General features: G+C 49.9%; 1 protein-coding gene across 1 annotated transcript; it reads right to left on the reverse strand.

The window, feature by feature from the left end:
• Positions 1 to 339: 339 nt before the first annotated feature.
• On the reverse strand, positions 340 to 1195 carry LOC125547155. The gene is made up of 2 exons (XM_048711145.1): positions 1039 to 1195; positions 340 to 997 (listed from the first exon to the last, which is right to left on the reverse strand). Exons 1-2 carry the CDS (start codon positions 1193 to 1195, stop codon positions 405 to 407), a joined length of 750 nt encoding a protein of 249 aa, XP_048567102.1. The 3' UTR covers positions 340 to 404.
• Between the last annotated feature and the right edge of the window lie 11954 nt (positions 1196 to 13149).

The raw sequence follows: 13149 nt of genomic DNA on the forward strand, positions 1-13149 counted from the left end.
ATGCTTAGCTTCAGCTCCTTGGCGCCGGTGAAGTTGCCAAGGAATCGCCACAAGGGCTCGAGGTCGCGCGAGCCGATTTTGTTGCCACGGCCATGGCCGAGACTCATCATGTTGAAGTTGAACCTGTCGCCGCGTAGAATTTTATTCCCCCGTTCATCGCGTCCGCGCGGGACAAAATGCAGGTCGGCATGCGCCTAGTCCGGCGGCCGCGGGCTCAGCGAGAATGGCCGGAGGAGCCCCTTGTACCTGAAGCGCCGCAGCCTCGGCGCGTCGATCTCCACGGGGACGGCGGCGGCGGCGGCCTTCTCGGCTTCGATGTACTTATAGTAGGGGCCGTCTTTCTGCGCCCAGTTGCACCTCTCCAGGACGAGCACGGTGGCCGCCGGGAAGCGGAGCAGGGCTTTTTACGGTGGCCGGCATCGGTCGTCATGCTGGGCGAAGACGACGGACTCCAGGCAGACGTCGGCAAGCGCCGGCGCGGCGTCGATGAGGCTCTGGAGGGTGTCGAGCCGCGTGGTGCAATGGCGCATCCGTAGCGACGAGAGCCGCGGGAACACGACGGGAGCGGCCGGCGGCGGCGGGACGAGTTCGCAGCAGTTGGCGAGGTCCAGCAGGCGGAGGTTCTCTGACGGCAGGGTGCCGAGGCTGAGCACGAAGACGCCCACCAGACCGCCAAAGGAGAGAGCGACGTCGACCTCGCCCTCCTGGCGGTCGTGGATGCGGCCGCGGCTGCCGTCGTATTCGACGTCGACGAGGCGGAGCTCCTGCACGCGGCGCGCCGCCGGGTGGGAGAGCAGGCTGGCGAGCACGTAGCCGTCCCGCGCGGGCGACCCACTGTACCTGTCAGGGTCCAGGTCCAGGAACGTCCAGATCGAGTCGAGGTAGCTGTACTCGAGGCGCAGGGCGAGCCTGGTGACGGGGACGTCGGCGGCGTCGAGCGCCGCCACGGCCGCGGACACGAAGGCGTCGCGGCGGGAGAAGAAGAGGGCCTTGGCGGCTTCTTTGCGCTCGTCTCGCCCGTACCGGGAGACTCGTAGCCCTCGACGAACGTCTCGAGGTTCACGGCGCCGGAGGAGTGGCAGAGCGGCGAGCGCCATCGCCGCGAGAGCGCGGCCTGCTTGGCTGGGACGAAGCGGAGAACACGCAGGAGGAGCTCGTCGGGGAGATCAGATAGGCGGTCGACGCCACCGGCCATCGTGCGGCAAGAGCGATGGACGCGGTTGCGATCTCAAGGCCGATGGGATCGGGACTTCGATTAGTAGTGTATACAATGAGCCCTCTGTTTTATTTTAGAACGGAACGGTGGACTTGTAGTCAGTTCCGAGACTGACTGGAGGACGTCCAGAACTGAGGGTGATATTTTTTATTTTTTATTTTGAAGGATCTAAATCATTAGGATTTCTTTCCTGTAATGTGGACTTTTTTTCCTCCGAAAAGGATCAATAAATATTCAAAACTACATCGAAGTCTATGGAACGATCATTGCCGCCGTTAGAACGAGCCGCTGACGCGCCGCTCCAATACGGGGGCCGGCATGGCTTTGTTGATAACAGTCGAGAAGTCTTTGTGCACATGAATCTAAGAACCATCGCACCGGAGCCGTAGTCGTTGCTGTTGTATCCTTGAATCGATCTAAAGAATCTGACACCAAATTTTGTCGTTGCTTACACATGATGAGAATCCCTATTCTCGCAGCCCCGAGGAGGTGGCAGAAATCTATCATGGAGCTCCATCTAATCCATCCCGATGAACGAACTTGAAGATGATCGGAGCCTTAAAAACAAATTCGAAGAAGAAGCGCTGCGCCGCTGCCATCCGTTTGAGCAGCGCCCCTGCAAGGACTAAAACTTTATCTATTTACTAGTCAGAGTCGAGGCATCAGAAATTCCCTCACCGCCACCGACCCTAGGGCTGCATGTGGAGGGAGGCGAGTCCACGAACTAGCCGACGAAAATCAAGGGGAGAAAGGCTTTCGCTAGTTTCTTTACGAGAGGGGAAAGAAAAGCAACGTTCCTAAGTTGTAGACTGTTTGATTCAACGGATTAGAGTCATCAGAAAAAGTTCTTCATATTGTTTTGCACTAAAATTTTCATCCACTTTTTTGTATGAAATTCAAATTTTCATCCACTTTAACATCTTTGTTTTGCACTAGAAAAGCTGAGTGATCGCAAAAGAAGAAGAGAAAAAGGAATCTCAGAAAAAAACCACAAAAGCTGAGAGACACGAGAACGTTTCGTGACCGTAATGAGTTTAGAAGGAGAGAACGCAGGTTATTTCTCAACACGACCAGACCACAGATGCACTTTCGCATCCCGGACGCATCTCGCAGATCGGCGCCGCGCGCGATGGGTCACGTCGCCGACCGCCTGAGCAACCTCCGCGACGGCATGATCGGCCACATCCTCTCCTTCCTCGACGCCAAGGAGGCCGGCCGCGCCGCGGCGCTCTGGTCGCGCTGGCGCGACGTCTTGGGCAGCGTCCGCACCGTCTCCCTGGAGCAGCCGGAGCGGCCCTACTTCATCTACGACCGCGGCAGCATGTACGACCGCGGCGCGGCGCGGCGCCTCATCGCCGCCGTCAATGCCGCCCTCTTTTCGCGCGACCGGCGCTCGTACCCCGCCGCCGCCGCGGTGCCCCTGCGCGCGCTCCGCGTGTCCCTGGAAGGGTACGAGTACGACCCCGACCACAAGTCCAGGATGGACCTGTGCCTCTCCTACGCCCTGAGGCATGCCGCCCCCGAGTTTGACCTCGACCTCCGCTTCGGCCGCGACTCCGCCTGCGGCCGCTACAACCGCTTGGACGCCGGCGATGCCGATGACGATGTCGCCGCCTATAGCCCAGTCGAGGTTCGAGCCGTCGCTGTGAATCCGCCGAGGAAGTCTCCCGATTCCGACGACGACCCCCACAGGGCGCCCCCCGAAGACGAAGAGGAGGACGATGTCTCGTCCAGCGACGACGACGACGAGACGGTTGCTCGACCGTGGAATCGGCCGTCCCTGGAGTACACCGTACTGAGTGGGCTCTTCTCGTGCGCCACGCTGCGATCCCTCCGCCTCGGCTACTGCAGGCTCTCCCCGCCGGTGGCCATCAGGCTGCCGTCGCTCGAGGCGCTCCACCTCACCCACGTCCCCGACGAGGAGGAGCATCTGCAGAGGCTCATCTCCGCCTGCCCGCGGCTCGCGGACCTGACGCTCGAGGCCTGCGGCACGGTGACCGCACTCTCCCTCCTGGACAACGCGCGACTCCGTAGGCTGGCCCTCCGGTGCTGCCACAAGCTGGGCAGGCTCGCCGTCGACGCACCAGAGCTCCATTCCCTGGAGTACCGTGGCGCTGTCCCGGACAACTCATTCCTCGCCGTGCGTGGCAGCCGCGGCTTCCCGGCCGTCACATCGTGCAAGATCGACATCCTCGAGGACGAGGAGGGCACGTCGGAGGAGGAGGTCGCCAATCTTGGCTCGTTCCTGCAACATTTCGCCTCGACCACGAGACACCTCCACCTACGCTCCGCTCGCATGGGCTGCTGCTTCGTGAAACTCCTGGCGTTCCCTTGCCTCCGCCACCTCGAGCTGAACGGAAGTGTGCCGCGCAGCGATGACCCCGTCGCCGTCGCCGCGTGGATGAGCAGCTAGCGTTCTTATGCAGGCCCCGAACCTGGAGCTCCTGTCACTTTTCTTCGAAGCAGCGGCTCGCGTCGACGGCCACTTCGTCGATGCTGGGTACAACAAGGGGGAGCTCCTTGACGCGCACCATCTGCACTACTCCCGGTACGACAGCCTCGACTACGCGCCGGCGGTGGTCCCGCCGTGCCTCGGGAGCCGGGTGAGGAAGGTGGAGTTGCTGCAGTACCAGGGCGGCAGAGCGCAGAGGACGCTGGCCAGGTTCTTGCTCCGCAACGCGCCGGTTCTTGAGCAGCTCTACTGCGGACTCGCGGATGGGCCGGAGTGGGTTCAGAGGGAATTGATGCGCGAGATGGAGGGCTGGGTGGTGAATGCGACGGCAAGCAAGGAGTTCCATTGATGGATTTGCAATTGCAAACACCTTCTGATGGATTCGTGATAATTTAATTAGCAGACTACAATGAATTTAAACACAGTTTAGTTTGGTGGGTGCTAAGGCATCATCCGGCTGATCCTAGGCAAGGGATCAGCCGGGTCCGGAGCTGTTTGATTGCGTAACACGCTGCCGTCCGACTATTCGCTGGTTTCTACACTTAAAAAAAAAGTTGTACGAAATCCTCTTTCTCCTAATTCTCTATAACACTATACTCACTACTTTTAAAAAGTCCGCATTCGATTGAGATCTTCAATTAGAATTGAGTCACTGCATTTTGACCGAGTCAATAATTTCTTAAAGCTCCCTTGTTCAATTCTTTCATACTATACAAACTATGTTTTCTAATTTTTAAGGCCTCACAGTTAATTGAGATACTCAGTTTAAATTGTGTCACCCCGATTTTGACCGGGTCAACAATTTCTAACTCCCATTTAATTCTTTTAATTCACTGTATTCCCCAATTTTGAAACTGTTTCATTCAATCGAGGTATTCAATTTTGAATTCAATTTACTATTTTGATCGAGCCAATAATTTTTTGAATCAATCAACATCAACCGGCCTATAAAACATATGAATCCCGTGCATCCTCCCGCCACCTAAAAGAAGATGCATCGCCGTGTGATATTGTAGCACCAATATACACATAAATATAAGTTGTTTAGCGGATAACATAGAATCACATCATGAAAAGCCCACCAAATCACTGCATTATAAATAAAAATAAAACACACATTATCATCCCCCAGCTAAACTAAATATTTCATCAGTTCCAAAATATAAGGGGTGTTAGTTTTACGGAAAGCCAAATTTCTTTAACTTTGACCAAGTTCAGAGAAAAAATATCGACACCCACAATATTAAAAAAGAAAAGTATGAAAATTTATTTCATGATGAATCTAATCATACCAATTTGATATTATGGATTTTGATATTTTTTAAACAAATTTGATTAAACTTAAAAGGTTTGACTTTTCAAAAAAGTAATACACCTTATATTAACATAATGTTTTTTTAAGAAACCCAACAACAACGACGCAACAAAGCGCGTCTAACCCTTCTAATCTACTACTAATCCATCACGTGAATTCCACTGTGGGGCTCACCCGGCTCATCGAAAATGGTAGACCTATAGCTACAGGTAAATTAACCTATGTAACTAACTTACCTAACCTTCCTAAATTCTCTCCTCCCCTTGAATTCAACACCCGCGGAGGGGGAGGGTAGCGGCTAATCATGGTTCAACTAATTTGGGCCACATCAACACAGAGGATTAATTACGTAGCACTTGTACATAGTTCTAGCAGGACGAGGCTTGCCTGCTCCCTCGACCGCGCGCCCATCCGTGCTCCTTGCGTTTCAATTTCCATCCGACGGCTGCCCTAGTTTCCTCCCCTATGTCACTTTTCGAAGGAAAAAGGATCGTATTTTCTCTTCCCCGTTACTTTCCTGTACTGCCCCGTTTGGCAACTAGATCTCGTAAAAAAAAAGTATGTAGATCCTAGTAAGTAGGTTACATATGTACGTACTACTCCATACCGCCATGGACTTGCCGCCGGTGTTCACAAGCAACCCCAAGAGCTCCAGCCGAGCGCCACCAGGTTCCGTTGAGGAACAGGTCCCAAGGGGTGCACAGGGAAAGCAACACCCACCAGTGATCCTCGCCATCGTGGCTGGCGACCTCGCCGGCGTCATGACTCCTCTCATGTTGTTCTGCGGAGTCCAGGTAGTACGTTGGCACCGCCGGAGTAAAACAAGAGAAGGCATCCACATCATGCACGGTGCAACGCATTGGCGGCCGTATGACTCGGACTGCTCCGACTGCTTTGGTGTCGACGAGGAACTCGAAAACAGAGAAGGGAGCTTCATTGGTCAGAGCACCCCGCGGAACCAGTGAACCACATCAAGAAGCACGGGCAACAGCAGGCAGTGACCCCCGCCGCCCCGCGCCGGCGACCCTGGTCGCAGTGGACGGTGGGGACGGCAAGCTGTAGATGAAGAAGCAGCATCAAGGAGAATCCTTCCTCGCGGGACTGTGACGACACGATGGCGCGGCATCTCATTCCGTCCGTGACGCGCCGGCGACGCCTTCTTCGGGCCGAGTATTAGGAGGGAAGGAAATACGGTGCTTTTTAAGTTGAAAAATAATAAGCGTGAGAGGAAACTGGGGCAGCCTTCGGATGGAAATTCAAAGACACGGAGCACGGATGGGAGCACAGACGAGAGAGCAGGCAAGCCTCGTCCGTTCTAGCATTGCTCCCCGACTCACCTCCTTCAATTAATTGTTGCCACCTAATTACGTAAGAAATTTACGTAGTTATAGCAAAACTCGTCCTCTACCCCACCCCTTCCGACGCATGTCTCCTTTATCTCGGATCTTCCCTCCCTTGCTCTTTCCCTGGAATTTGGCCCATTCTAAAGATGTAATCAGAAGAAGTGAACCGCCTACTGCTAGACAATATCGAACATCGTCATCCTTGCCAACTACACTGAATTGGCATGCTGCAACGCATCATTGTGTCGTCAGCCGTGGCTAGCGGTGCCAGAGCCACCCGCATTCCACAACAACCGTTTTGGTATCACAGCACTCCCCTTGCAGCAAGATGACGCTTCCTCACTCCCCCTCTTGTGGCACGGTGCTTGGAGCACCGGTGGGTTATCCCTATGTAGCATTGGTTGGGTCCCAAACCACTAGTGCAGAGCCGGGCAATACCACCGATTCGTAAGACCCTTTAGTGCCGGTTTGGTAACCGACACTAAATTATGGACACTAAAGGCCCCCCCTTTAGTACCGGTTTAGCATGAACTGGTGCTAAAGGGCAACCACGTGGCACGAGGCAGCTCCGTGCGCGCGTAGGACATTAGTACCGGTTGGTAACACCAACCGGTACTAAATGTTTGGGTGTGTTTTGGTTTTTATTTTTTTATTTTTACTTTAATTTTGTGTTTTCAATTTAATTTAGTGATTATTTTACATTATAATGAGTTGCTAAATCATTAGGTGAATGTACCGCAGATTAGTTTGACTGCATGCGTGGATCCTAACTAAGTCATCAAGTATATGTCATATCCATATTATATATACTTGATCACCTAATTAAGTGATCAAGGTAATATGGATATGGCGTATACTTGATCACTTAGCTAGAATCCATCCAGTTGAAATTAATATGCAGTTTCTTTCATAAATGATATAATAACTCATCATCATCATCATATTAATATAAAAACTCTTGCATCATATATATCATCACCAACGGTTTTCATAGCAAAGATATCATCGAGTTCAACATGGTAATGATATTATAAGCGTTCATTGTTGGAAATATGCCCTAGAGGCAATAATAAATTAGTTATTATTATATCATATTTCATTGTTCATGATTATCGTTTATTATCCATGCTAGAATTGTATTGATAGGAAACTCAGATACATGTGTGGATAAATAGACAACACCATGTCCCTAGTAAGTCTCTAGTTGACTAGCTCATTGATCAATAGATGGTTACAGTTTCCTGACCATGGACATTGGATGTCATTGATAACGGAATCACATCATTAGGAGAATGATGTGATGGACAAGACCAATCCTAAGCCTAGCACAAGATCGTGTAGTTCGTTTGCTAAAGCTTTTCTAATGTCAAGTATCATTTCCTTAGACCATAAGATTCTGCCACTCCCGGATACCGTAGGAGTGCTTTGGGTGTGCCAAACGTCACAACGTAACTGGGTGGCTATAAAGGTTCACTACAGGTATCTCCGAAAGTGTCTGTTGGGTTGGCACAAATCGAGACTAGGATTTGTCACTCCGTGTAAACGGAGAGGTATCTCTGGGCCCACTCGGTAGGACATCATCATAATGTGCACAATGTGACCAAGGAGTTGATCACGGGATGATGTGTTACGGAACGAGTAAAGAGACTTGCCGGTAACGAGATTGAACAAGGTAACGGATACCGACGATCGAATCTCGGGCAAGTACAATACCGCTGGACAAAGGGAATTGTATACGGAATTGATTGAATCCTCGACATCGTGGTTCATCCGATGAGATCATCGTGGAACATGTGGGAGCCAACATGGGTATCCAGATCCCGCTGTTGGTTATTGGCCAGAGAGTTGTCTCGGTCATGTCTGCATGGTTCCCGAACCCGTAGGGTCTACACACTTAAGGTTCGGTGACGCTAGAGTTGTTATGGAAAATAGTATGTGGTTACCAAAGGTTGTTCGGAGTCCCGGATAAGATCCCGGACATGACGAGGAGCTCTGGAATGGTCCAGAGGTGAAGATCGGTATATTGGACGAAGGGTATTGGAGTCCGGAATTGTTCCGGGGGTACCAGGTGATGACCAGCGTGTCCGAAAGGGGTTTCGGAGGCCCCGGCAAGCGTTGGGGGGCCTTATGGGCCAAGGGGAGATGGCACATCAGCCCACTAAGGGGCTGAGCGCCCCTCCCACCCCATCTCACGTAACCAGGAGAGGTGGGGGCGCCACCCCTAGGGCAGCCGCCCCTCCCGGCTTGGGGGGCAAGTTTCCTAGGGGGTGGGGGCGCTCAAACCCATCTAGGGTTTCCCCTGTGGCCGCCGCCCCTCCCCTAGGGAACCCTAGGGCGCCTCCCCCTCCTCCCTTCCCCCTATATATAGTGAGGGAGAGAGAGGGCAGCCGCACCCTTCCCCTGGCGCAGCCCTCTTCCTCCTCCAACACCTCATCCTCCTCCGTAGTGCTTGGCAAAGCCCTGCCGGAGAACCACGAGCTCCATCACCACCACGCCGTCGTGCTGTCAGAGTTTTCCCTCAACTTCTCCTCTCACCTTGCTGGATCAAGAAGGAGGAGACGTCTCCCAACCGTACGTGTGTTGAACGCGGAGGTGCCGTCCGTTCGGCGCTAGGATCATCGGTGATTTGGATCACGACAAGTACGACTCCATCAACCCCGTTCACTTGAACGCTTCCGCTTAGCGATCTACAAGGGTATGTAGATGCACTCTCCTTCCCCTCGTTGCTAGATTACTCCATAGATTGATCTTGGTGATGCATAGAAAATTTTAAATTTCTGCTACGATCCCCAACAGTGGTATCAGAGCTAGGTCTATGCGTAGTTACTATGCACGAGTAGAACACAAAGCAGTTGTGGGCGTCGATTTTGTCAATTTACTTGCTGTTATTAGTCTTATTTTGATTCGGCGGCATCGTGGGATGAATTGGCCCGGACCGACCTTACACGTACTCTTACGTGAGACTGGTTCCACCGACTGACATGCACTAGTTGCATAAGGTGCTAGCGGGTGTCTGTCTCTCCCACTTTAGTCGGATCGGATTCGATGAAAAGGGTCTGTCGTGGAATTGTCACGGCAGATGTCCTTAGTGTCAGGACTTAGTGGCGAGGCTAACGCATCTATGTGGTAGTTTGAGAGGGGTTGAGCGGGACGAGAGACACGATGTTTTACCCAGGTTCGGCCCCTCACGGTGAAGGTAAAAGCCTACATCCTGCTTCGTTGATATTGATGATGATGATCATGGTTACAAGAGTGCTCTATCTTGAGAGCTATTGTCTAAACCTAATTTGTCCAACTTGATGAACTTGTGAATCTTGTCCCCTTTTGGGGAGCCCCGCCCCTTCTTATATATGTTGAAGGGGCAGTTTACATGTGGAGTCCTATTAGGATTAGGACTAGTCTATCTTTAATACAAACCGGATACAAGTACAGGTCTTATCTCCTTGTAAGATAATGTTCCTCATGCCTTTCCTCTTAAACCGGCCCACCGTTAAACGTGAACCGGCCTTCTGGGCTTTGGGCCTTGTCATCCGTCGATCCCGCACGCCGGATCACCAGTGAGTCATAATGACCAGGTGGGTTGCTTGTAAACCGCCAGGTCAGGGCGGGTCGCCAGTAACTCGCCAAGTGTCAGCAGGGTCTTCAGATAAACCGCCAAGTCCGGCCGGGTTAACTTTCGGCCGGTTTACACCGCGGGGTATATCCCCGACATTAGCCCCCAAGTGTAGCTTGGATTTATTCATGGTAAACTTATGCTGCAAAATAAACACAAGAACAAATTTGACAGGTTATGCTCCGGGTTAAGAATTTTTGTAAACAGGTACCTGATCATCCTTAAGTCCTTGTTATTTCCTCCTTCTGGGAAATCCGGGTCAACAGACCAGCTTCATAATCAATTTGCCGACATTGGTTTGTCACCGAGAAATATTGTGAAGAATAACTCCTTTGACTCAGCTCCTAAAGCGCCGGTTTAAGAAATATGGGTCTGAAAATACTTATCTGATATTTAGCCGGTTTGAAGATGTAAAACTTGCCGGTTTAATATTACCAAAATGGACGGTTTATAAATATTGATAGCACCGGGTCATAATTGTTGTCAACACCGGGTCATGTAATTGATCTTCCTGATTTGCTCAAAACTGATAAAATGAAGATATTCCTCTTTTATATGCATAATACCTGTAGCCCCCAAGTCTTAAGAGGAGAACATAGTGATAACTTAAGACTTGCTCCAATAAGTGTTTCAACTTTGAAGAAATCCGGTTTGTTCATCTCAATCATATAAACTGAATACTCCATATATGTAGCCCCCAAGTGCCGGGTTGTCATGCTTGCAGCAACCTGGAACTTGCAGTTGCTTATAAAAACTTCAATCAGTGTAGCCCCCAAGGGCCGGGTTGTCATGCTTGCAGCAACCTGGAACTTGCAATTGCTTATAAAAACTTCAATCAGTGTAGCCCCCAAGGGCCGGGTCATTATGCAATAATGAGCAGGGACTTTGTAAGTATAATCTTGTAAACTTTGAACAGCAACGTGTAGCCCCCAAGGGTCGGCTTAGTAAGATAATACTGAACCGGGACTTGATATATATACTTCAATGAAAATAACATATTATAATGTAGCTTCCATCGTAGGGCTTGAACCCACGTCCACAAGGTTAAGAGCTTTGTGCTTTACCAACTGAGCAATGGATTCTTCAATATTATGGACGAAAACTTGTGTACCTTGAATTGTTGACAGGAGCAATTGGTAGCCCCCAAGGGCCGGCTCATTATAATATGATGAATCGGGTCTTCAATAAGACTAGTAAAAATGACTTTGCATTAGCCCCCAAGTGTCATGGTGCATGCTTGCAGCGACATGAGACTTGCATGTAATCTTAATTTGAATAATGTAGCCCCCAAGTGCCGGGTTGTAAGCCTGCAGTGACTCGGGACTATTCCTTCCATTGTAGAATAAATCATATCCTTTGATAAAAGAGTAGACATTGCGCTATAGCGACTTTGAAAACCTTAATAATAAAAATCCAGCCATGTTGGCTATTCAAGATAATATAATCCGGTATGAAAACCTTATTCATTCAACATCATAATGAAATTTCAGCCAAGTTTGGCTATTTGAATAATATAACCCAATGATTTATAAGCGCATGATTCCAATGGTGCAATCCAAATATATACTGGCGACTTATTGTCCAAAGCCAGGCCGGTTTAATAAACACCGGATCATACTACCGGTTTAATAAACACCGGTGATCATGCTTTATTCAACCTGTTTCTGCATACAACAAGTTTAAAGTATCCTGGCGGTTTACCGCCGGACGGGTCATAATGCCCAACATATAACCTGGGTTTATAACCAAGGCTGCATTCAGAATAATCAAATATGAAATATATCATACCTGTGACATTGAATCACATCGTTGGTTTTACCAACTTTTTGTAGTAAGGGTGATAACCCAAATCTTGAGTACTGATAACTCCTTCCATATTGTGCCGGTTTATAATAAAACCGTGCCGGGTTGTGATAAACACCGTGTTACTCCATAAGAGGATGTTAACAACAAGGATCAAACCGGGCAAATAGTCTCCGGATTGACGTGAACTGTGTTCCGTCAATTGATTGGTTAAACAACTTTGTCGGTTTAAAAAACATAATGAAAAGCAAAAAAATCCCTTCAAAGAAAAGTGTGAAGCAAAAGCAACGACAAAAACGTTTGCCAAAAAAGGTTTATTTAAGCTGATCAAATGGTGTTACCATGGCCAAACACGACCAAACTTCTGTTAGGTGTAACTATGGTTCTAGTCAGCCAGGTCCTCAAGTGATTCTGTGGCATTTATGTCGACCAAATGGCGTGGTCATGGTTCGGGTTCGACCAAGCCCCCAAGTGATTCTGTGGCCTTAGGCCGACCAAGAGGCATGACTGGTTCAGACATGACCAAGTCCCCAAGTGATCTGGTGGCTCTCGCCTATCAAGAGGCATGGTATTGGTTCGGACACAACCAATCCTCCAAGTGATATAACACGATGCTTTTAGCAAAGCGAACTCAAGGGGTAAACCGGAGGCCGCTTTAGAGCAACTCCGTATAACCTCACATGATGTAAAAGACCAGGGACCCCGCTTTATGAAGCAGAAGCCCCCATGTGATCAATAATATGTCAGGCCAGTAAGGCGGAATATCCATGTTTGAACCGCGCATCTTGGCAGCAGGTCCTCTTTGGCAATTTTTAACTTTTTGCAAGAGATAAATTCTTTTTGAACCGGGATCTTGAACCGGATATGGAGACCTTCAAAGCTTTGTGGGAGACATCTTTCCCTTGAACCGGATTTCAAACCGGAATCTTCATTTTCAACCGGAAAATTTTCTGACGGCCTTTAAACTCGAACTTGCGAGAAATTAATTCCTTTTTGAACCGGACATTGTTAAACCGGATTTGAGCGCTTCAGAGCTTTGTGGAAGAACGGATTTCCCTTGAACCGGACTGTAAACCGGATATTTGAGAGCTTCAGTCAGACTGACTTCCCTTGAGCCGGATTTTAAACCGGAATCCTTTCTGATGACCCGGATCTTCTTCATTAAGCCGGGATTTTGTGACTGTCATATACTTTCTAAACCGGAAATTTTCTGACGGCCTTTAAACTTTCATCAATATAACAGTAGCCTCCGGGACCGGGTTATCCTTCCCTCCATCGTCCTGGGGTTCTTAAATTTGCTGAAACTGGCAATATTCGCTGAGTCATGTCATCGTAGCCCCCGAGTCCCAAAGGTGTCTCGAGGAGTTGGCTTCAGACTCTCCATATTTGACCATGATATAAACCGGC

Source organism: Triticum urartu, chromosome 3 (assembly GCF_003073215.2).
Source record: "Triticum urartu cultivar G1812 chromosome 3, Tu2.1, whole genome shotgun sequence".
Classification (NCBI taxonomy): Eukaryota; Viridiplantae; Streptophyta; class Magnoliopsida; order Poales; family Poaceae; genus Triticum; species Triticum urartu.

Coding starts and splice junctions, on each gene's coding strand:
- LOC125547155 (XM_048711145.1), bottom strand. CDS start 1,195: ATGGCCGGTGGCGTCGACCGCCTATCTGATCTCCCCGACGAGCTCCTC. Junction 998..1,038: donor CCTCGAGACGTTCGTCGAGG/GCTACGAGTCTC, acceptor AGCGCAAAGAAG/CCGCCAAGGCCCTCTTCTTC.